This window comes from Anomaloglossus baeobatrachus, chromosome 9, assembly GCF_048569485.1.
Source record: "Anomaloglossus baeobatrachus isolate aAnoBae1 chromosome 9, aAnoBae1.hap1, whole genome shotgun sequence".
NCBI lineage: Eukaryota > Metazoa > Chordata > Amphibia > Anura > Aromobatidae > Anomaloglossus > Anomaloglossus baeobatrachus.
In genome coordinates, this window is record NC_134361.1 from 84,912,647 (window position 1) to 84,937,797 (window position 25,151).

General features: G+C 45.7%; 1 protein-coding gene across 2 annotated transcripts in view; it reads right to left on the bottom strand.

The window, feature by feature from the left end:
- The window catches only part of ATP7A (ATPase copper transporting alpha), a 132,440-nt gene that overhangs the window by 15,378 nt on the left and 91,911 nt on the right, over positions 1-25,151 (bottom strand). Inside the window, exons 14-20 of one of the 2 annotated variants that reach the window (XM_075323854.1) lie at positions 23,148-23,282; positions 13,997-14,191; positions 13,326-13,508; positions 9,774-9,984; positions 1,256-1,396; positions 1,016-1,158; positions 503-706 (exon numbers count right to left, since the gene is read on the bottom strand). In XM_075323854.1, coding sequence (XP_075179969.1) covers positions 503-706; positions 1,016-1,158; positions 1,256-1,396; positions 9,774-9,984; positions 13,326-13,508; positions 13,997-14,191; positions 23,148-23,282 — 1,212 coding nt within the window. The remainder of the gene's footprint in view (positions 1-502; positions 707-1,015; positions 1,159-1,255; positions 1,397-9,773; positions 9,985-13,325; positions 13,509-13,996; positions 14,192-23,147; positions 23,283-25,151) is intronic. The other variant, XM_075323856.1, reaches the window with a different exon arrangement.

The following is a 25,151-nucleotide window of genomic DNA, read 5'->3' on the forward strand; positions in this document are numbered from 1 at the left end:
CTACCAAAGCCAAACATGTATAGAGAAACAAGAAGTAGGCAAGGAGCACTCAACTCACCATATAAGAACAATAATAACAAGGATTTTTAATTCAAAAAAATTTTAATTTATAAACATATGAGTGCAAAACACCATAAAACCAATTAAAAACAAGGACATCTGTCCCATAGACTCAGTGCATAAATGTAAACGCTAAAGATATAATATTATAAATACAGCAGTACAATATCACTAAACAATGGGCACATTACTCGGGTCGGCTTATACTCGAGAATAAATGATATATCCCAAACTCTATATTTTAACCGAAAAGTTGGGGGGTCGTCTTATACGCCCAGTCGTCTTATCCACCGGAAAATCCGGTATATATTTAGGTTGAAAAAAATTAAAATCAAGAAAAGCAATGGAAACTGTCAACAAGTCAGCTACTCCTACTGCATTGGGATAACATTTCCTAGGAACGTAGGAGTAGTTATACATAGAGTGAATAGTTAAGACTTACCCGTATCAGCACCACATCAGCAGCTTCAATGGCAACATCTGTGCCAGTTCCTATGGCAATTCCCACATTGGCCATTGCCAGAGCAGGGGAGTCATTTATTCCATCTCCCACCATTGCCACTCGCACACCTTGGTCCTGCAGCTGCTTTACCTTGGCTACTTTATGAGATGGGAGAACCTCAGCGAATACTTTGGTTATACCAACCTTGGAGGAAAAATTAGGTCACACTTTATAAATAATATGAATTTTAATAAAAATCACAAAACACATCAATGGTGCAAAACAAACAGCAAATTTTTACTTTTCATAAATAAGGGAACATTAAAGAGGTTTACCATGTTTTCAATTCATGCCCAATTCATAGGGTAGGGGACAACCTACTGATTGCTGGGACCCCATTGATTGCGAGAACGGGCTCTGCACTTACTTTACTCCCTACCTCACATTACTCCCAATTATAAAGGTGTAGGCAATTTCCCCAATAATAATAGTTCCCAGAATTATTTTAGTTACCTGGGAGGCAATGGTCCTTGCAGTTTTGCTGTTGTCTCCAGTCATTAGTACCACATCTAGCCCCATTGAACGCAATGTATTAACTGCTAATGCAGCTTCCGGCTTCACGGTGTCAGCTATAGCTATTAATCCACAAAGTACACCTGAAAGAAAGCAACAAGTGCCTGAATGATTGACACCACGCCGTACACACATTTGTCAGTGTGAACACGCTCAATGACTTCAGCTCACGTTGCTTACCATCCACTGCAACCAGGACGGCCGTGTGCCCTTTATTCTCATGTTCAGTCATAAGATCATCCGTATTGCTTTGCATACTAAGGAAATTTCGATTCATCCACTCCCGGTTCCCAATAAGAACAGAATATGTCTGATGTGAAGCTGTAAGATACAAAGCACAAAAAATGCATTTCTTCATTATTTGTTCAATATCAACAAACCTTCCAGCAGCGGGACTCACGGGGTGTTTGATCCTGAGTCTTTGGCATCGTGTGTGCACAGTGGGGTATACTGGTCCTAAAGTCTACCATAATGTTAGTGCCAAGTGATGTGTGATATTCATATTATAGGTTTCCCTAAATATATTCAAGCTACAGTTATAGCATCAATATGGGCTTAAAGTGCAGACTCTTGGCTTTGAGGGTATGATGACCCCAGAATCCTTTCCATGTTGAAGAAAAACCCCTTCACAACATCCACCCAAATGGAGAAACCTCTCCAAGAAGGTGGTGTTTCGGTATCTAAAGATGGCTTTACATGCTACGATATCACTAAAGTGATCTCGTTGGGGTCACGGAATTTGTGACGCACATCCAGCCGCGTTAGCGTTGTCGTTGTGTGTGACACCTATGAGCGATTTTGAATCATCGCAAAAACGTTCAAAATCGCTTATCGGTGACATGCCCCCTATTCCCAATTATCGTTGCTGCTGCTTGGACGATATAGTTCGTCGTTCTTGTGGCAGCACACATCGCTCCGTGTGACACCGCAGGAACGAGGAACCTCACCTTACCTGCGGCCGCTGGCAATGAAGGAAGGAAGGAGGTGGGCGGGATGTTACGTCCCACTCATATCCGCCCCTCCACTTTGATTGGACAGCCGCTTAGTGATGTCGCTGTGACGCCGAACGAACCGCCCCCTTAGAAAGGAGGCGGTTCGCCGGTCACAGCGACGTCGCTAGGCAGGTAAGTAGTGTGACAGGTGTAAGCGATGTTGTGCGCCACGGGCAACGATTTGCCCGTGCCGCACAAACGATGGGGGCGGGTACGCACGCTAGCGATATCGGTAACTATATCGCAGTATGTAAAGTGGCCCTAAGTCTTCCATAAAGAGAAGACTTCAGGAGAGAAAATGCAAAGGGTTCACCACAAAGGGGAAACCATTAATCAGCCTTAGAAATAGAATGGTCTGGTTACAAAAACAACAAAGGAGAAGCTCTGCGTCACTGAATAGATAGGTGCTCTGAGGTAAAAAAACATACAAAGGAAGGATAACCCCGGCACACTACCACTCCCATAGAAAACAATAGTCCAGTAGTTTTCCTTGTCATCTCCATATCTCTAATATTTTCTCTATGGTCTTAGCTAGAGGGGAGAGTATGAAGTCAGTAGATGCCACAATGGGTCTGCCGGGTGGATGGGTTCGATTTTTATGGACTTTCGGCAACGTGTAGAACACAGGTATAGTTGGGTGAGGGTTCAGTAGAAAGCTCGCCAACTTAGAGTCAATGGTACCTAATCGTAGGTAATGTGCAGAGATCTCCTGAATCAGAGAAGAAATCTGAGTTGTAGGATCCCTAGATATAGGCTCATATGTGCTTGTGTCGGATAGTTGGCCTAAAATTTCATTAACATAATAGTCACGATCTAGAATGACTGTAGCCCCACCCTTATCCGCCGGCTTAATTATAATATTGGTGTTATCCTTCAGACTCTTAATAGCCCTGGATTCTTCAAGACTTAAGTTATGATTCAAGTGAAAGTCACCTCTGTGTATCCTGGCATTCAACTCATCAATGTCCTTAGAAACCAATGAGATGAAGGTCTCGACAGGATGGTAATGTCTAGGCGGCATATACGTACTGGTGATAGTCAAACCAAGATCTTTAGGGTTAAAACAGACATTACCCCTCCATCGAAGGCCCGGATCCCAGCATTAAAATGTACCTTCAATCTCAACGTTCTGAAGAAATGATTTAATTCTTGTTCAACCTGAAAGGTGTCATATCTCGAGGTGGGACTGAATGATAACCCTTTCTGTAACACTAAGTGTTCCGCAGGTGATAGGTTATAGGACGAGATGTTGAAAACGAGGTTGGTGTTACCTGTGATCGAGTCCATATCCGACCGTCCTGATTGTTGGGTTGTCGGTCTCTGCCCCCGCCTGGTCTTCTTGTGGGTGGTCTGCGTTCTAAAAAACCAGCTTGCTGACGGGGAGCTCCATATTCTCCATCCGAGTCGCTTGTGGACGTATAACCTCCAAATCTGTAAGGGCGCTGGAATCTGAAATTTTCCCCACATCGCCATCTATACACTGTGCCTTTAGCGTAATCTTCTTGGTCTCGAAGAAATTTATGTCGTTTTTTGGTTTCCAGGTTAGTGCGGAAATTTGTGATGAGGTCGTTAGTTTTAGTCTTCAGTTGGTCTAGATCTGAGGCCGATAGAGATTGCTTCAATTGTACCTCGGTAGATGCGATATTCTCAGAGACCTGTTGAATTTCCTTCTGTAAATACTCGATCGTCAGTGTAATAACGTCCATTGAGCATTTATTCAGAATTGCTTCAAATTTGTCACAAAATAGTGGATTGTTAGAAAAGAGAGTAGGTCTGAGGGATACTCTTAGACCCCTGGGTATCCTCTTTGTACGGTGGTATTCAGCTAAAGTCACCAAATGGAGATCGAGTGCTGCTTGTCTTTGTAATTCCTTCTCATAATCTCTACCTCGTAGTTCTGCCGGAGGTATCACAAGGAATCGGTTAGATGTAGTCACCTTGGAGACTATAGTAGAGGTTTCCTCATCATTATAGGAAAAATTAGAAAAATTTGGCTGTGACATTTGTCAATATGGATGTTGGATTGGGAGATCAGGAGCTAGAGCCAAAAAATTAGCAACAACAAAGGAGAAGCTCTGCGTCACTGAATAGATAGGTGCTCTGAGGTAAAAAAACATACAAAGGAAGGATAACCCCGGCACACTACCACTCCCATAGAAAACAATAGTCCAGTAGTTGGAATGCAAATATCTTTTTATTGATCAGGTTTGTTCAGTATTTATCATGTGCATGTGCTTGGTCCAAAAACAATTGACGTTTCGGCCAAGGGCCTTCGTCAGCATGGACTTTTATCTAAAGATCTCGGTAAATATCCTCGTCAATTGATAATAGTGGTGTTGGATATTATTGTACATTTTCATTCAATGTATACATGATATTGATTTATGTTATTTGTACTATCATTAGATAAAAGTCCATGCTGACGAAGGCCCTTGGCCGAAACGTCAATTGTTTTTGGACCAAGCACATGCACGTGATAAATACTGAAGAAACCTGATCAATAAAAAGATATTTGCATTCCAACTACTGGACTATTGTTTTCTATGGGAGTGGTAGTGTGCCGGGGTAATCCTTCCTTTGGTTACAAAAACAGACCAAAAAACATCTGTCCAAACAATGTTTTTCCAGAACCCTGCTAGCTTTTTAGATGAGACTAAAATCAACCTGTAACAGAATGATGGGAAGTAGAAAGTATGGAAAAGGCTTGGAACGGCTTATGATCCAAAGCATACGACATCCTCCTTCACACGTGAGCACAAAAAACGCATGTGTGTCACGTCCAGTTTTGTTCATACGTAAAAATGTGTGTGCCATCCATGTACGATCCGTGTGTACTTATAGCATCTATGAGGCCACTATACCCTGGGGTCATCAGATGACCTCATGGTACCATAGTAATGATCAGTACCAGTGAGTACATTCGTGGGGGCCGATCCTGTCAAAGGGGGTCTTTCAACACCTTTTTAACCACTTAAGATACTGGTTTTGCAATTGACAGCGGTATTTAAGTTAATCGGCCATGATCGGTTCCAAAACCAGTCGGGCCGATGCCAGTGCGCGTTAGCTGTCATGTATGACATTACGGGGAGCGCTATAGACATATTCCCGATCACAGTTTTAAAATCGGTGGGAATAAAGCCTCTTAACTACAGTTTTTAGGCGTATTGGTGGTCGTTAAGGGGTTAGAAGGGAATCTGCCGTCCGTTTTTTTCCTGCCACATCTGAGAGCAGCATAACGTAGCAGCAGAGACCCCGATTTCAGCGATGTGTCACTTACTGGGATGCATGTGGTCATTTTGATAAAATCACTGTTTTATCTGCTGCAGATTTAGCAGTTCTCTGAACACTGAGCTGTGTATAACCCACCCAGAGATTAGTAGCTTTCTGAGTACACAGTGCATAGACAAAGCTGCCAATCAGTGGTGGGGGCGGGGTTATACTCATAAATATGGAGGACTGTATGGCAATAGGTTTACAAAGTATTCTAGTGATAAAAATCACAGTTTTATGAGCAGGAGATTAACAAAACTTCAAAAAAGCAGCTCAGTAAGTGACATTGCTTGAATGAAGGTCTTTGTCTCTACATAAACATATGTGCGCACAGTGCGTTTTTTGTGCATTTTTCGGGTGCGTTTTTGGGCTCAAAACTGCATGACTTTGCTTCCCCAGGAAAGTCTATGAGTTTTCATTTTTGCTGTCCGCACACAACATTTTTTTAAGCTGCGTTTTTGAGCTTAAAAAAAAAAAAAAATGGACATGTCAATTCTTTCCTGTGTTTTTTTGCGTTTCCCCCCATGCAATGCATTGGAAAAACGCAGGAAAACACAGTGATCAAAAATGCAGCCAAAAATGCACCAAAACGCGGTAAAAACGCATGTGTTTTTTGTGCGTTTTCAGCGGCCAAACACGCAGCGTCAAAAAAACGCTGTGTGCGCACATAGCTTTATGCTGCTCTCAGATTAGGTGGATAAACCTGGCGACCTTTTCCCTTTCAGCTGCCGCTACAGCATTTCTATTGTGTTGAGGTCTGGACTTTGAATGGACATGTGCAACACAGTGAATTTATATTTATTCTTTTCAGCCTCTCTGATATAGATTTGTTGGTGTGATTGGATCATGGTTGTGGTGTATGACCCAGTGTCGGGAAAGCTTTAATTTTGGGATAGATAACCCCACATTTGACTCTAGAACACTTTGGTCAAAAGAGGAGTGTATGGTCCTGAAGCTGCAAAACAAGCCGAAACCATCACCCTCCATCTTCATGCTTGACAGTTGGTGTGAGGTGTTTGGTGATAATGCAAAACAAAGCACAAACCTGTTGCAGAGCATTAAGGCCAAACATCTCCGCTTCAGTCTTTTCTGTCAAAAGGAGATTATTCCACAAGCCTTATGGTTTCACTGCAATTTTGGAAATGCTACACTTGTGTCTGAATAGTGCAGACCAGCAAACTGCCCACACTTCTGCTTTTATAGTGGTGGTCACACTTACTAATAAACAAAGGGCAATTCCCACTGAATACCCATGTAAGCAGTAAGGGTGTACTTCATTTCTCACACTCTCCTTCTGCATTTTGGCTTATATTTTGTCCAATAAATAATGGCATGATGTTATTTGTTGTATGATGTTCACTTGAGGTTGTACTTTTCTAATTTTCAGACCTTCTAATGACCAAATGTTATATTACATTATGTCCCGAAATGGAAACACCTAGGTTACTTACCGGTAGCCGGTTTTTCCAGAACCCATGACAGCACCCATATAATCACGTGGTGCTGTCATGGGTGAGGGGAAAACACCTAGGTTACTTACCGGTAGCCTGTTATTCCAGAACCCATGACAGCACCCATATAATCACGTGGTGCTGTCATGGGTGAGGGGAAAACACCTAGGTTACTTACCGGTAGCCGGTTTTTCCAGAACCCATGATAGCACCCATATAATCACGTGGTGCTGTCATGGGTGAGGGGAAAACACCTAGGTTACTTACCGGTAGCCGGTTTTTCCAGAACCCATGACAGCATCCATATAATCACGTGGTGCTGTCATGGGTGGGGGGAAAACACCTAGGTTACTTACCGGTAGCCGGTTTTTCCAGAACCCAAGACAGCACCCATATAATCACGTGGTGCTGTCATGGGTGAGGGGAAAACACCTAGGTTACTTACCAGTAGCCGGTTTTTCCAGAACCCATGACAGCACCACGTGATTATATGGGTCCTGTCATGGGTTCTGGAAAAACTATCTTCATCAAAGACGTTCTTTTCTTAACTGTAAATCAGAAATCAATAGACTTTGCTAATTATATGAAAACATAAAAAAGAGGCAAGAAAAGGTCACTGCAGCGGTACAGAAGCCATATCCAGGGTCACATACACCGATAATATAAAAATCATGACATATGATGCTAACGTGTGAACTCTCTGCTTTATACTACAATCCGGTGCTCACAAAGTTGCTCTCAGTACCGATGTCACATTTTTACATGGTCTGGTCCAATAGCCCTTTTAACCCCTTCACACCCGGACGATTTTCCGGGGGGGGGGGTTGGGTCGCTCCCCTTCCTCCAAGAGCTGTAACTTTTTTATTTTTCTCTCAATCTTGCCATTGTTCTTTGCGGGAAGAGTTCTGAGTTTACCTAAAATCATAAATTTTACCATATAGTGTACTGGAAAATAGCGAACAAATTCCAAGGGCAAAAAAAATTGCAAAAAAAGTGCGATTGCATGATGTTTATACACAGTGTTTATTATATGGAAAAACTGATGTGTAGGTGTGATGCCTCAGGTCGGTACGAGTTCGTTGATACCAAACATGTATAGGTTTACTGTTATCTTAAGGGTTAAAAAAAATTCAGAAGTTTGTCCAAAACAAATGGTGCACTTTTTGCGCCATTTTCCTTGATCCGCAGCGTTGTCATTTTTCAGGATCTATGGCTCAGTGATGGCTTATATTTTTGCATCTTGAGCTGACCTTTTTAAAAACGGTACTATAAGTGCGCAGAAGTGCTGTTTTGATCGCCTGTTGTTTCATTTTGGGCACAATTTGCGACAACCAAAAAACGTAATTTTGGCGTTTGGTAAACGGCATAGAAGCAAAAAAATTCAAATCAGATTAATTGATTTTATATTTTGATAGATCGGGCATTTCTGAACGCGTCGATACCAAAAATGTGTATATTTTTTCACCCTTTAATTTTCAATGAGGTGAATGGGGGGTGATTTGAACTTTAAGGTTTTTTTTTTTTAATTTTTTTATTTTTTAAAACTTTTTTTTAACTTTACTAGTCCCCCTAGGGGGCTATATTGATCACCAGTCTGATCGCTCATTCTTTCTGGTAGATCAGAGCAACATTGTTCTGACTTGAACAAAAGCAGATCTCCCCTCACACACGGCCCTCTGCTGGTTGTAAGAGGAACTGACTCATGATAGCTACAGGAGTTATCACATGACCCTGTGCTACCATGGCAACCATTGGATCCACGTGATCACATCACGTGACATCCGATGGAGTTGGTAAGTGAATGCTGTGACGACCTGGACTCTGTCAATGCTTAGCAAGGGTTAAATTTCTTAAAATTCAGCCAGACATGAAGCTAGTTTGTTTATAGCTGGGGGATAATCACTCATTGTTTTTACAAGACTCTTGTTGACTCAATTGTTTTGGCCACTGAAGGCCAGACACCTAAATAACTCAATTAAGCGAACTTCCCATTGTATTACTAAGTGAATTGCTAGATGTGATGTAACGTTCCTGTCTCACCCTTGTCTCTGGATATTTGAATATAGCTTGAAATCTAGCCAATAAGAGTCCAGTCTTTTCCACCAATCTTGAAGACCCCAATGGTCTGAATGGAGAGCTTAGGGGTTTAACAAGGAGGACTGTCCATTGCCCGGGTAGACTCTTGCTACATGCAACCAATCTAGGACCTGCGGATCCGATTGGCAAGCCATAACCAAACCTGGATTATAATACTATATGGACTTCAGCATCGAATGCAAGGATTCGGCTTTGATATCAAGGACTACATAAGGAAGGAATCCAGCTTGGGACAACCCAGTCATCTGACTAGAGACTTTGCGGACCTCAGCCAGCTTCCTAAATCTGGCGTTATTCCAGTCTCGGTGGGTGCCCGCCAAAAGCGGGGTGCTGCTGGATTGGAGTAAGTAGCCCTGGAAGCTCTGAGGCACGGACCTTCTAATCCCTGGTGAGCCAGCGGAAGGGTGAGACTCTATTGCCTGTTACATTTGTTTGTTTTGCTGGTTAAGTGTTATGTGCCGTTAATTGTTTGGGGATCCAATAAAGTCTTACTATTGTGATTCCCTCACCCTGTGTTGTCTGAGTAGTGTTCTGCCCACGGTTAAGGAGGTTGGGCGTTCAGTTGGGATGAGCCCTGGGCCACGCTGTCTTTCTAAAGGTCGGCCGGGCCAGCGGACGAGAGCACCCACTGAGCCCCGTGTCTCCACAAATGCTTACTGCAGTCCGCTGTTACATCACGCTGTGACATTTTCACTGCGCGCTGCAAGGGGTTAACAGGCATCAGTGGGTAGCGAATCCACTCGTACCTGACATGTGCAGCGATCGCTGGCGGCTGCTAGCGGCAGCAGGCAGGGATTAACCTGACACGATCCATGATGTACCCAGTACGTCATGTGTCGTGAAGAGGTTAAATAGTTAACTGCTGACAGGCATACAATTCACACTTACCTGCTTTCTGGGAATCAGCCAGAAAATGAATCTCGGAGTCCCTGTGTCCTCCGTCAATGTGTACAAGCAGGGAGTTTTTGCTGTTGTTAATGCTTGTTGTTTGGTTGTTGCTGCTTAAAAGGTGTTCGATGTTACTGACTTTGCAGCTGATCCCACATCCAGGCACGGCTTGAAAATCAGAGCAAGTGCCCAGAACCTCTTTATTTAGTACCTATTAAAAAAAAGAAAGAAAACAAATAATCTCTTTGTGCTTATGTGAAATTATAGCAGGTCATGGTCATACTAGAAATAAGTGAGAGCAAGACCCAAAACTGCTGCAAATCTCTATCTTAAAGCTCTACGCTGGTATTTTTGCTTGTTTTTTCCATTTCACCCCTTCACCATCTGTGAAAAAGGCTGCGGACGTGAAGCGATACCTCATGGAGACCTTCCTACAAGTCATTGGGTATGGTGGCTGTGTGGAGTGGCCTCCACCTGACCTGAGCCCATTGGACTTCTTTCTGTGAGGTCACATCAAACAGCAGGTGTATGCGACCCCTCCACCAACATTGCAGGACCTACGACGACGTATCACAGATGCTTGAGCAAACGTGTCACCTACCATATTGCACAACGTGCAGCAAGATACAGTATGCTGTCCAGAGTCCAGGTGTGCATTGCAGCTGACGGTGGCCACTCTGAGCATCAAAGTTAAATGAGCACCATATGCGTGACCAGCATTCAATGTTTTGGGGGGTCACGGGTATCATATCATAGCATTTCTGTATGCAAGGTGTTGATTCGTATTGAATTGATGATGCCCTACAATTTATTAATTCACTTTTTTTCTCTATCTCGTTCCGTTTTCGAAATAAAAATGCTAACTCCGTTGTTTTCCACGAGGTGGCGCTACAGGTGGTTTCATTGCGTAGCGCACGGATACTTTACTATACCTAGACACCACCTCTATGCCTATAGCTGTCGCTGTTCTCAAGTTAATGGCGGTGGACAGGATATGGGTGGACACACTGTATTTTACATGTGGGCTTGTAGACCCATTACACTAGCTGAAGGACCAAACCTCGGGTTTTCAAGTGTTTGTCTCAGCTTCTCAAGGAGCGCACCACTCCTCTGCTCTTTCCTTTTTGAAAAGTGACAGTTCAGATAAGCGGCACGGCTGCACCGCTGGTCCGATATGAGCGCTCTCCCATGCTGATAACAGAGATTGCATTGCCTCTGCAGCATGGAAACTAAAGTTAGCAGCAGGATTTACACTACAAAGGAAATGCATGACCATAGTAGCGCTGTTATACTGACTAAACCGATACCTCTTTTGAAGGACTCCGATCTCTGGTTCTTATTTAATCAGCCTCTGAAGTTTTCTTCTAATGACAGCTTTGTCTATCAGGGTGGGACTGAGGATCAGGGCTTCTGCTCCTTTACCCCTCCACTTTTTTCCTATGTGTCCATGACAGGTCACTGATTATTCAGTATAAAAAACATACAGCTGCACTCTAAAATGCTAACAATGAATAAAGTAACTCTGATATTGCATTACTGCTATAGGAATATTTGAAAGAAAAAAAAAAAAGATACTTAGCTTATGTATTGGCCAATGCATGTGAGATTGGTAACCGGTTACCGGGCTCACATACATTGGCCAATAAATAAGCTAAACATCTCTTTTTTTCAAATATTCCTATAGCAGTAATGCAATACCAGAGTTCCCTTATTCATTGTTAGCATTCTAGAGTGCAGCTGTATGTATTTTTGTAGTTATACTGTGTTTTCAGCTAGCACTTGTTCACACTGACTGATTATTCAGTGACCTGCATCCTTTTTTGAAATTGTGCGCGACCCCTGTCATTAGGGTGGGTGAAGCCTGCGCAGGGGGATTCCACAGTCTGTCTTCAATAAAATAAGAAGGGGGAAGCTCTGCTACAACCATGTAATACGTTGGTGCTCAGAAAAAAAATGTATAACATAATACTAATATTTCTGGCACGCATAGGAAAAAATTTCAATATGATATTGAAGAATATTTTATTATCACATTCTGCAAAAGGAGTCAACCAAAATGCCAATGTTTCGGCTCACATTAGATAATGGTGCCTGGAACGACAGCAGGCTGGGTGCAAATGGAACTGTGTCCGGTGTGCTGGCTGTCTGGTAGCCAGGCAGCATTACCTATTCACCCTGGTCTCTTATGACTTACCCCTGCCTCATCCCATCCTCTGGTATTTGCTATCCTAAGCTCATATTCTGCCAAGCATCTATTTTTGTGCTTATCTACCTCTTGATATATATGCCTTGAAAAAGGCTCTAATGTGAGCCGAAACATTGGCATTTTGGTTGACTCCTTTTGCAGAATATGATAATAAAATATTCTTCAATATCATATTGAAATTTTTTTCTATGCGTGCCAGAAATATTAGTATTAGGTCTTCAATAAAATGGCGCCTCAAGCAGTGGATGCGCAGATCGAGAATTCAGCTTAATGAACATGTTACTGAGCCAAGATCTCAATCTGTGCATGCACAACCTCCGGCACCATTTTATGGCAGATCTGAAGAAAGGCCGTGAAACCACTCTGAATACGCTCTGTCCACCCCAATGACAGGGGTGGCACAAAATTTCAAAAGAATGCAGTTCATTGTGTAATCAGTGACCTGTTAAGGACACATAGGAGGCAAGTGGAGTGGTAGATAAGCAGAAGACCCAATCCTCAGTCCAGCCCTGATACACAGACTGGTTATTAGAAGAAAACTTCAGAGGCTTATTAAACAATAACCAGAGATCGGAGTCCTTCACCTAAGGGATCAGCTTAGTCAGTATACCAGAGCCATTATAGCCATGCATTTCCTCTATATTGCTAAATTCTGCTGGCAGGTTTTCTTTCATCACTGATCTGGCCTCCTTCATAGCATTGCTTGCCATCTCTAGTACATAGAATTGTAAGACAGACACGATCCTTGTCTAGGAAATCTGGGGAGGGGATCAAAGACTCTGCTGAATTCAGACTTTTTGGCCCCAAATATGATGTTTTTACGCATTTTGTACAAAACATAATGGTCTGCTGATGCAAAATTGTAGAATGGTTTCCTTAAAAGAGTACTCATCAGATCACCCAACTGTGGCTGATTTTTTTTTTTTTTTTTTTTAAAGAAAACACAAGAAGCAAGCAAAACAGATGATTCTCAAAAAAAGGCCTAGAACACTCCCTAATGCCAGACTAAAGGACTGGCCTTTCTAGCAAAACATAGGTCTAAAAGTTCCAGGTTATTGTATCCTGGCATTCAGAGTAAGATCCCACCACCCACCAAGGCCCCCTCACTGTCAGTGTGAGACCTCGGGCAATATTGCGAGGTCTCCTGCTTAGTAGATGGAAGCCGCTCAGTTAATGATGCGGAGCTGGTTTACTTCAATGTGCAAGGTCGCCCACTTTTCCGGTGAGGGTGAAGGTGGCCATGGAGGGTAATGATATTTAGTCAAGTCGTTTGCCTGTGGTTGCCCACCGTTTTATTAAATAAAAATGCAGCCAGAGACAGTACATTTATGTGAACACATTCTTACCCCTTTACAATGCTTGGTGACTGCTGCTCCAAGGGGATGTTCACTGTTGCTTTCTGCAGTGCCCACAACGGCCAGCAGCTTGTTTAATGGCATCCGGTTACTTTCAACCAAAATCTTCACTTGCATAACAATAGGAGAGCCATGTGTGATGGTCCCCGTCTTATCAAACACAACAGTTCGTATCTGAAAAGAAGGAAAAACTTTTAACTTTTTAAGCAATTCCATTAAAATAACAATATTCAAAAACTACATGTCATAAATAATGTATTTCCATATCCAGCTCCACTGGACATGGTGAAATGCTTTTCAGAAACACAAGCAGGGGAATCACACAGTACTAGATAATAGTTTTGATACACCCGTTTATGAAATGTTTTTTTCTTGTTCTTATTGGAATGTGCACTGAGTAGATTCAGATTGATGGCAGCAAAACCACAAAAGAATACATGGAATCAAGGAGTAAAGAAATGTGAAATGCATCAGAATGTGTGCTAAACCTTACATTCCTCCATTTACAAAGATGGACACTTTACAACCTCCTGGTATTCGCTCATTGCTGCCTTGAGTCTGAATCTATAAAGGTGCACATTTCATTGACAACAAGGAAATCCACTGCATGAAGAAGTGTGTCCAAACTTCAATTGAAATGGTGAAGTCAAACAGATTATTACCTTGTGAGCCATTTCCAGGGGTTCTCCTCCTTTAATCAGTATGCCATTCTGAGCGCCAACTCCAGTACCAACCATTACTGCAGTTGGTGTTGCCAAACCAAGTGAACAAGGGCAAGCAATGCACAACACTGTGATAGCAGCTTGAAAAGCAAAGCGGACAATTACTTCTCCTTTTGAAATACTCTTGTTGTAACCCTGTGAAAAGAACAGTTACTACTTTAGGACAAAACTGCAAGTACCCTACACACTAAAAACAAAGGCTCATTTACTACAAAACACCCTCACTTACTACAGCTACAAGCCCTAATATAGTTGTTTGTTTTTTTTTTTTTAAAGCAAAATACTGATGGCACTTCCTAACATTCAAGTGTGAACAGGTGCATACTGAGCATGAAATATATTAACAAAAAAGACAGTTGCCCTCTGTAGTGCTAAGATATGTTGAACAATGAATAAACATGCAATACTGCTATGAAAAACCATGTAAAAATTAAGATATTAAGCACACAAAAATGGACAGTTTTATGTGAACCCAACAGCCAACACCAAGGTGACCTCTTCATGTTGGGTCCCTATCTGACTATAATGCCTCTCTATGGGTTGAAAAACCTCCCATTTATGGGCAGATAGGAATCTGCTAATAAAGAATTAAAATCGCCTAACGCTGAGGAGCAGGAGTGCTTAATCAGAAGGCATGACCCTATAATCTAAGAAAAAAAGAGAATTTTGTTACTTACCGTAAATTCTTTTTCTTATAGTTCCGTCATGGGAGACCCAGACCATGGGTGTATAGCTTCTGCCTACGGAGGACACACAAAGTACTACACTCAAAACGTGTAGCTCCTCCCTCCTAGCATATACACCCCCTGCTAGCCAGTCCTAGCCAGTTTAGTGCAAAAGCTGAAGGAGGACATCCACCCACAAGTAGAGACAGAGTAAAACCCGGAAGAACCGGAACCTCTGTCTACAACAACAACAGCCGGTGAAGACACACGGAACAAGAAACCTGCCAACAGGCAATAGGGAGGGTGCTGGGTCTCCCATGACGGAACTATAAGAAAAAGAATTTACGGTAAGTAACAAAATTCTCTTTTTCTTTATCGTTCTTATGGGAGACCCAGACCATGGGACGTTCTAAAGCAGTCCATGGGTGGGAATAAACAGACAAACTGAGAAGCAGGCGAAACCTAACTTCACAAATGGGCGACAGACGCCTGAAAGATGCGTCTGCCCAAGCCCGCGTCTGCCAAAGCATGAGCATGCCTTGGGTAGTGCTTCGAAAAAGTATGCAGACTAATCCGAGTGGCAGTCTGACAGACCTGCTGAGCCGTAGCCTGGTGCCTGAAAGCCCAAAAGGCACCGACAGCTCTGATCAAGTGTGCCCTGATCCCCGGCGGGGAAGGCACTTGAGTACACTTGTAGGCATCGGAAATGGCCGACCTAAGCCAACGAACCAGGGTCAGCTTAGATACCGAGAGACCGCTACGCTGACTAGTGGTCAGCACCAGAGAGAGGTGCACCGCCTAATAACGTCGGTGCGAGACACATAGATCCGGAGCGCCCGCACCAGATCCAGGATATGCAACGCTTTTTCAAAGCGATGAACAGGAGCCGGACAAAAGGAAGGCAGGAAAAATGCCCCGGATAAGGTGGAAGCAGCAACCACCTTAGGGAGAAAGTCCGGAGTCGGACGGAGACCACCTTGTCTTGATGAAAAAAAACAAAAAAGGGGGTGACTCCGAAGAGAGTGCAGCCAAAACTCTCTGGCGAGAAATTATGGCCACTAGAAAGACTACTTTCTGTGAAAGATGAAACAAAGAAACCTCCCTAAGAGGCTCAAAGGGGGGTTTCCGGAAACCATGAGGACCGGATTAAGGTCCCAGGGCTCCATAGGCCGCCGGTAAGGCGGAATGATGCGAGATGCGCCCTTGAAGGAGCGCACCGGAGCCAGCCGGACGATACGCCGCTGGCACACACTGACAGAGCCGAGACCTGTCCCTTAATGAGGGATAGTCCTAGCTGTAGACCGGACTGTGGAAGGGACAGGAGGGTCGGCAAGGCCAAAGGACACTTTGGAGCTCGAGTCATAGTGGAGATGACTTCAGGAGGGATACCAGAAGTCGTCAAGATCCAGGACTCAAGAGCCACGCCGTCAATCTGAGAGTCCAGAATTCTGGCGGAAAAAACGGACCTTTTGAGAGAAGGTCTGGACGGTCCGGAAGATGCCATGGCAACACAACGGACAGATGGAGCAGGTCAGGGTACCAAGCCTGCCTGGGTCAGTCTGGAGTATGAGAATGACCCGACGGCCCTCTTTACTGATCTTGCGCAGGACTCTGGACAAGAGCTAGAGGGTGAAACACGTAAAAGAGACGAAACTGGGACCAAACATGAACCAGTGCGTCTGCCGCAAAACCTGAGGATCGTGGACCACGGTTGGACAGCTGAAATAGTCTGCCTCGCAGTTTTCACGTCTAGGATGTGGGCTGCGGATACGGTGGACTAGGAGTCCCTCGTCCACTGAAGAATGCGTTGAGCCGCCAACATTGCCAGGCGGCTGAGTGTCCCGCCCTGGAAGATGATGTAGGTAAACGCTGTCACGTTGTCCGACTGGACTCGAATGTGCCTAGCCGCCAACAGATGGTGAAAGGCTTAGAGAGCTAGAAATACAGCTCTGATTTCCAGCACATTGATCCAGAGGGCTGATTCGGACAGAGTCCAAGCGCCCTGTGCTCCACGGTGGAGATATACTGCTCCCAAGGCGGATAGACTAGCATCCTGGTGAGGATCACCCGGGACGGGGCCAGGAAGGAGCGTCCCTGAGACAGAGTGGCCGAAGCCACCACTGAAACGAGCCCCTGGTCTGTGGCGAAGCCACCACCCCATGGAAGGAGGAAGTTCGCTTGTACAGCGGAAAATATCCAGCCTCAGAGGACGCAGGAGAAACTGGGAAGGGAATCGCTTCCATTGACGCCACCATCTGACCAGCACCTGTATTCGGTGCCTGATAGAACGACGTCGACCGCCAGCGGAGGGACTACTGTTTGACTAAGGGCAGCTTCACAAGTGCCGACAGAGTCTCGAATTGCGTCCCTGGGAATGGGAACTTCTGGTTCGAAGTCAGAGTGGACTTGGACAGAATGACAAGCCACCCGAATTGGTTAGAGTGGCGAGAGTGAACGAAGCACTCTGCTAAGAGTCTGCACTGGATGAAGCCCCGACAAGAAGACCGTCCAGGGCAAAAGATCACTGCCAATCCCTAGAGGTGCAGGACCCTAATCACAGCTGCCCCAACCTTGAGAATACTCGAGGGGCCGTGGCTAACCCCAAGGGAAGAGCCACGAATTGGACCACTCCGATTGCAAAACGTAGCCAACGCTGGTGTGAAACTGCGATTGGCACCTGCAGATAGGCATCTCTGATGCCGATGGATGCTAGGGAATCTCCTTGGGTTATTGATTGATCCGGTGAAAAACACACGGAACAAGACCGAGACTCCATGTGAAAACGCCACACCTGAACATGCTTGAAAAGCTAAAGATCCAGGTCGGAAGGCACCGCCCTCTTCGGGGACTAGGAATAGATTTAAGCAGAAATCTCAGAACCGTTCCCAGTCGGGAACCGGTACAATTACTCCATTGGCCTGCAAGAATGCCACGGCCTGTGAGAAGGCGGCGGCCTTGGAGCCGGGGGGAGTTGACAGAAAAAATCTGTTTGGCGGGTGGATAGAATTCTATCCTGTAGCCATGGGAGATATAATCCCGCACCCACTGAACGGAGACGTGTTAAAACCATACGTCGCCAAGTGGGAGAGCCTGCCACCGACCAAGGACGTTGTTGGCGTGGCTAGATAGCTCGGAGGAAGCTGACTCAGTGGCAGCATTTCCTGCGGTTTTCTGAAGACGCAGCTTCGAGCGCCATTTGGGTTTATGAACCTTGGCCGAGCTAGTGGACGAGGCCGAGGGCTTAGAGAACGATCAGATGGAGGAACGAAACAAACGAAACCTCAACTGATTCCTGCCCTGGACAGGTTCCCTGGTTTAGGTTTGTGGCATGGAAGAACTCTTCCCGCCAAGAGCTTCCTTAATTTCATCCAGTTGGTTCCGAAGAGACTGGTCCCAACAAAAGGGAGCCCAGCAAGGAACTTCTATAGAAGCATCTGCCTTCCATTTCCGAAGCCACAGGAGCCTGCGGATAGCGAGGAAAGTAGCCGAGGCCACCGCAGTGCGGTGTCCAGCATGGCAGACATGGCATAGGATGAAAAGACTGAAGTCTGGAAGTTCAGGCAACCATTTCGGGCATAGAGTCCCTGTGAGGGAATGCATCTCCTCTAGAGAAGCAGAGAAGGCTACAAAAAAACCGCACTGCTGTAAAGCTGAGGAGAACGAAGCTCCTGCCACCCCCATACAGATTTGGCCAGAAGGACAACCTGGCGGACCGCAAAACCTTAAGTGAGGAGCCATCAGCCACTGACATAACGGTCCGGGCTGAGCCACCTGTGGTGAATGAGCCCACTTCTTGACCACCACTGGTGGAAAGGGAAAAACAGTCCTCAGAATCACGCTTCATGGGAAGCGACTGTCAGAGCGGACCCTGGGTTTGGTCACAGTGGCCTGAAAACTGGAGTGGTTAAGGAACACACTTTGTGTTCTCCTAGGCAAGGTAACTCCGGCGGATTGAGGTCCAGTACAAAATTAATGTACCGTAGGATCCTTATAGAGGTGCCGTCAGCCACTGATACAACTATCCGGGCTGAAAGTCTAGACACCGGAGGGACCACCCTTGGCGAATGAGCTCACTCCTTGACCACCTCTGATGGGAGGGGGAAACAGTCATCAGAACCCCGCTTTGGGGTCTGACAGGACAGGCTGTGGGCTTGGACACAGTGGGCTGAAACCTGGAGTGGTTAAGGAACACACTCCTTGTCCTGTTTAAGGTATACTGATGTCCTTCTGCCAGCGGGGAATACTCCCCTGATACAGGCGGATGGAGGTCCAGTACAAGTATAATGGACGCAATCCAATCATTAGCATCTGCGTCACCTACGGACAGATCAATGGTACATAAAGTAGCGTCCGAGCCCCTGGTAGAGACATCCTCCTCGTCCAGTGAGTCAGCTCGTAATCAGAGCTGCGGGACGGGGGGGACAGGGTACCCTGCGTCTCCATGTCAGGAGGACGGGGTCTGAGACCAGAAGGAGAGTCCTCTGTGAGCTTTGCTGAGCGAGCTGTAGCAGAAAACGCCCTGAGAAGGGGGCTGCATGCTCAGCAGATTCCGGGACAGCCGACCCCTGGAAAGAGCGGATTCTAGCCAAACCAGGGGTCAGCCACCGAAGCCGGAGCAGCTGGAGGGACCACTGATGAGCCTACAGGCTGAGGGGCCACTGTGTTTATGAGCTCGGTACAGCCGTACGAGACTACATGCAGTGCATAATAAAAACAGCCTTGCAGCCTTGCTCTGATGTGAGACATGCTGCAGAGGTGGGGGCTCTGTCCTAGAATGGCCCCCAGCATATATAAACAGATAAAATAAGCAGCTGCACAAACCGGAGGTTGTGGCTGCCAGATCGTTTAAACAGACATTTCTGTGCCCTCCAGTCCCTCAGCCCAGGCCCCCACTTGTCACAATGTGGAATCTCTGTGCCTATGCAGGCACAGAGAACGCTGAGAAAATGGCGACCGGAGCGAGGAGAGGGGGCGGGGCCTACTCTGAGAGCGGCAAATGAGGTAGCCAGGGGAGGGAATCCTTCCTCAGTGAGGAGTGTCCCTTCCCTGTGCTGCACAGCCGCTGGGCGGAGCCACACTGTCCCTCTGCATGACTGACATGCAGAGGCAGTGGAAACCGAAACTAGGCCTCAGGCGAAGCCGGGGCCTAGATTTAAACATGCGGCCGGCGTGCAGGCACCATCGGCGCGGTTCTCCAGTGAAAACTGGAGAACCGGCCGGAAATGTTAACACAAACATAAAACACACTCTCCCCAATAAATAAGGTATAAAGGACCCCTGGAAAGACCACTGTCTGTGGTAATAACGTCTCATATACTTAGCTTGTGAGACGCAGGTTGCCAGGTCCCTGGGGGGTGATCGCTCCGTCCAGCAGGATCCTGAAAAAGGGCTGCGGATGGAGACCGGTCTCCTGCAAAGCAGTGAGAACAGTGTTGGCTCCCACTTCAAGCCAGAGCCCCAGGGGATGGTGAAGGAGCGCGGCATGAGAAGGCTCCAGCCTTGGAAAATCAACCTTAACAGCACCGCCGACACAGTGGGGTGAGAAGGGACATGCCGGGAGTCCAGCTGGACCCGCTTTTCTTCCAAATCTTTGATCCAAAAGGAAAAATCAAAAATCAAAATCAGAGAATGCATGTGTGTGTGACCTCCTGAAACACAAAGCATTGAACTGGCTAGGACTGGCTAGCAGGGGGTGTATATGCTAGGAGGGAGGAGCTACACGTTTTGAGTGTAGTACTTTGTGTGTCCTCCGGAGGCAGAAGCTATACACCCATGGTCTGGGTCTCCCATAGAAACGATAAAGAAAGACTGATGGCACTATCCACTCATAAATTGGAGGGGTTTTTTTTTTTTTAGCTCAAAGAGAGGCATTATGGTTTGATAGGGACCCAACATTGGCGTTGGCTGTTGGGCTCACATAACACTGGCCATTTTTGTGTGCCAAGTATCTGCCAAGTATCTCAATTTGTACATGTTTTTCATAGTAGTAATACATGTTTATATTCCTATATTATTGTTTTCATAACTTAGCACTACAGAGTGCAACTGTTGCTTTCTTGCTAATATAGTTTTTTAACATGGTTTGTTCAACACAGAGAACCGAATACTAGTTGCAGAAGAGAACACAAGAGGGCGCTGAAACTCCTCAAAACGGATAGGTCTTATTCAGAAGAGCACTGTCTATGTGCACAATGATGCCACACAATGATCAATGTTTGCCAACGTGCTAATGCATGTGAGCAATCCCCACAAGCGCTGGTGTTAACGGCAAGGAGCTGCAACAAGGACGAGCACATGGAGCTGCACAGGCATACAGTCATGTCTGCAATTTGTGGGTGTGTATGGAAATATTTGCCTCAATGTGGCAATAGACACAGAATAAAATATTATGGTATGATCAATATGTAGTGACGTTACAGCTACAATTTTTTGTAGTGTTACAGAATATGCTGTAAATGTCCGATCTTTGTGACCACCAATCACTATGTGGAAGCCGATTCCATCCCTGTGTATGGATTGAATACAGCGGCATGGCAGTGCACGACTATTGCTGCTTGATTAAATCTCTCCGAGGACAGACAGCGGAGCACTGTATGGTTAGCTCCATAGTTAAATGGAATGTTAGATAAGGTTTTCGCTACAACATGGCGGTAGGTTTTCTTGTCCTCTACTGATCATCTCCTGCTAATAAAACTGTGATTTTAATCAAAACTACAGTAAGCAGCCTAGTAAGTGACACATCGCTGGAATCAGGGACTCTGTCTCTACATTATGCTTCTCTCAGATTGGCAAGAACCTTCTGTCATATTCCCTTTCAATGTTGATGCTCTCTTTTTCCAAATCATTTAATCCAGAAGTGGGACCCACACCAACTGGACATTTCTCACACAGTCTGTGGAGAGCTAATAAATGTCTTTCATGGGAAACCCCCTAAAAGAGCTGTGGGCACCTTCTTTCAAACATTTCTGTAAATCAATGATATACAGTTTGCAACCTAGAAATCACTTTTGGGAGCGCCCTGCTGTAATACATGCTGGATGAGAGGTCTGTGTGCTGCTATCTACAGTTATGTATCCCACAGCCTCATTTACCGTATGTGAGCAAGGATGGTTGACCTTAGGGAGATCAACATCCACCACTGCGGAGACACCATCACGTGTTTCTCAACGCAGTGATTCTAGAGCAATGCCCCCTGGAAAATATTCAAAGCAAGAAGGCCTGCGGAGACACCATCACATGTTTCTCAACGCTGGCAACCATCCTTGCTCACATAGTCTTTTACTAGGAAATGTCCCACTAGCCAGATTCCTACTCCACACTGATGAGGGGCAAATACCCCGAAACGGCTGTCTGTGGATGGATACCATGTTTGGCATAGGTGGTCTCCTTGACTGGAGACTGCCCTTCCCGTGGTTGTTCCTTCCCGGTGAAAGACCTGGCTAGTTTTCCTGCCAGCGTTGAGAAACATGTGATGGTGTCTCCGCAGGCCTTCTTGCTTCATTTACCGTATGGACTGATTTCTCCTGACATTCCTGCTGTATGATCTTCTCTGCCCTGTGACCAGTGTGTGCAGGATCCCTCCTCTCTTATTAAACTAGCGCTGCCTGTGTTACGTCTCCCCTCTCCTGCGGGCTCTGCTGAGGGTCCTCCCCATGATGATGCTGTCAAAGTGATCCCCCTTGGCTCCGAGCCGATCTGTACATTGATGCCACCCACGTGATCTGTGTCCCTACTCGCTCTCTTAGACAGTTACCGAGTACAATCTGCTTCTATTGCTGGTATCTCTAAAGGGGGCTTTGCACGCAACAACATCGCTAACGAGATGTCGTTGGGGTCACGGAATTCATGACGCACATCCGGCCTAGTCAGCGACGTCGTTGCGTGTAACACATACAAGCGACCGCTAACGATGCAAAATACTCACCACATCGTTGATCGATGACACGTCGTCCATTTTCCAAATGTCGTTCCTTGTTCAGGACGCAGGTTGTTCCTGAGGCAGCACACATTGCTACGTGTGACACCCCAGGAACGACGAACAACACCGTACCTGTGTACTCCGGCAACAAGGTGGGCGTGACTTCCATGTGGCTGCTCTCCGCCCCTCCGCTTCTATTGGACGCCTGCTGTGTGACGTCGCTGTGACGCCGCACAAACGGCCCCCTTAGAAAAGAAGCTGTTTGCCGGCCACAGCGACGTCGCAGGGAAGGTAAGTGTGTGTGACTGGTACTAGCGATAGTATGCATCACGGGCAGCGATTTGCCCGTGCCGCACAAACGACGGGGGCGGGTGCTTTCACGAGCAACATCGCTAGCGATGTCGCTGCGTGTAAAGCAGCCTTAACACTGAGAGGAGAGATGTGAGATCAGAGATAGCAGATGACATCAGACTCATAATAGTGGAAATTTCGGCTTCTTGATACTTACAGGAAAATACTTTTCTACTATTTCAAAGTCTCGGTAGCCAATAAAAATCCAGACAAACAGGGTGACAACAGAAACTATGACAATGAAGGGAACAAAGTAACCACTGAGTTTATCAGCAAATTGCTGGATTGGAGCCTAAAAGACAAAATACAGATTAGTGTATAAATAAGAAGAGCCAATATCAGCATAGACATCAAGTAAAACATTTCAGAAATACTAAAAGTCATCAGGTTGTAAAGAATTGAAAATGGTCATTTATTGAATTTGCAGCATTAAGATGTCACATGTACTGAAATCCAAAGCTTTTCCAATCAAAAACATCTTAACACGCCAAGTTACATGTTAAAATAGGACAGTTTCTTTGCTATCACGTTCACAATGCTTGAATCCTTTGAACTTGTGAGTTTTTGGAGAGTTTATACTTGAATTTCTTTAGAAGATGGCAGAATACCTCCCAGAGCTGCTGTTTTAATATGAACTGTCTCCCACCCACATACTGTGGATCTTTTGCTTCAGGTTACGCCAAAGGTTCTCAATAGGGTTAATGTCAGGGGAGGCTGGTGTCTGCACCATGAGTTTCCTTCTTTTTATGCCCATAGCAGTCAATGACTAAGTATTCTTTGCAGCCCTAGATAGTGCATGGTCATGCATGAAAATGTTTTTGCGACAGATGGCACTTTTTTGTATCATGGAAAAGGGAATTTTGTTTACTTACCGTAAATTCCTTTTCTTCTAGCTCCTATTGGGAGACCCAGCACCCGCCCCTGTGCCCTTTGGGCTGGTTGTTCTTTTGTGTACACATGTTGTTCATGTTGAATTGTTCTTTTGGTTCATGGTTTTCAGTTCTCCGAACATCCTTCGGATTGAATTTACCTTAGACCAATTTATAAGTTTCCTCCTTCCTGCTTTTGCACCAAAACTGAGGAGCCCGTGATGCACGGGAGGGTGTATAGGCAGAGGGGAGGGGTTACACTTTTAAAGTGTAATACTTTGTGTGGCCTCCGGAGGCAGAAGCTATACACTCAATTGTCTGGGTCTCCCAATAGGAGCTAGAAGAAAAGGAATTTACGGTAAGTAAACAAAATTCCCTTCTTTTTCTTTGTCGCTCCATTGGGAGACCCAGACAATTGGGACGTCCAAAAGCAGTCCCTGGGTGGGTAAAAGAATACCTCGATAAAAAGAGCCGAAACAGCCCCCTCTTACAGGTGGGCAACCGCCGCCTGAAGGACTCGCCTACCTAGACTGGCGTCTGCTGAAGCATAGGTATGCACCTGATAGTGTTTCGTGAAAGTGTGCAGACTAGACCAGGTAGCTGCCTGACACACCTGCTGAGCCGTAGCCCGGTGCCGCAATGCCCAGGACGCACCCACGGCTCTGGTAGAATGGGCTTTCAGCCCTGAAGGAAGCGGAAGCCCAGAAGAACGGTAGGCTTCAAGAATCGGTTCCTTGATCCACCGAGCCAAGGTTGACTTGGAAGCCTGCGAACCCTTACGCTGGCCAGCGACAAGGACAAAGAGCGCATCTGAACGGCGCAGGGGCGCCGTGCGAGACACGTAGAACCGGAGTGCTCTCACTAGATCCAAAGAGTGCAAATCCTTTTCACATTGGTGAATTGGATTAGGGCAAAATGAAGGTAAGGAGATATCCTGATTGAGATGAAAAGGAGATACCACCTTAGGGAGAAATTCCGGGACAGGACGCAGAACCACCTTATCCTGGTCAAAAACCAGGAAGGGGGCTTTGCATGACAGCGCTGCAAGGTCCGACACTCTTCGGAGTGATGTAACTGCCACTAGAAATGCCACCTTCTGCGAAAGACGTGATAAAGAGACATCCCGCAGCGGCTCGAAAGGTGGTTTCTGAAGAGCCGTTAGCACCCTGTTAAGGTCCCAGGGTTCCAGCGGACGCTTGTAAGGTGGGACTATGTGGCAAACTCCCTGCAGGAACGTGCGGACCTGAGGAAGCCTGGCCAGGCGCTTTTGAAAAAATACGGAGAGCGCAGAT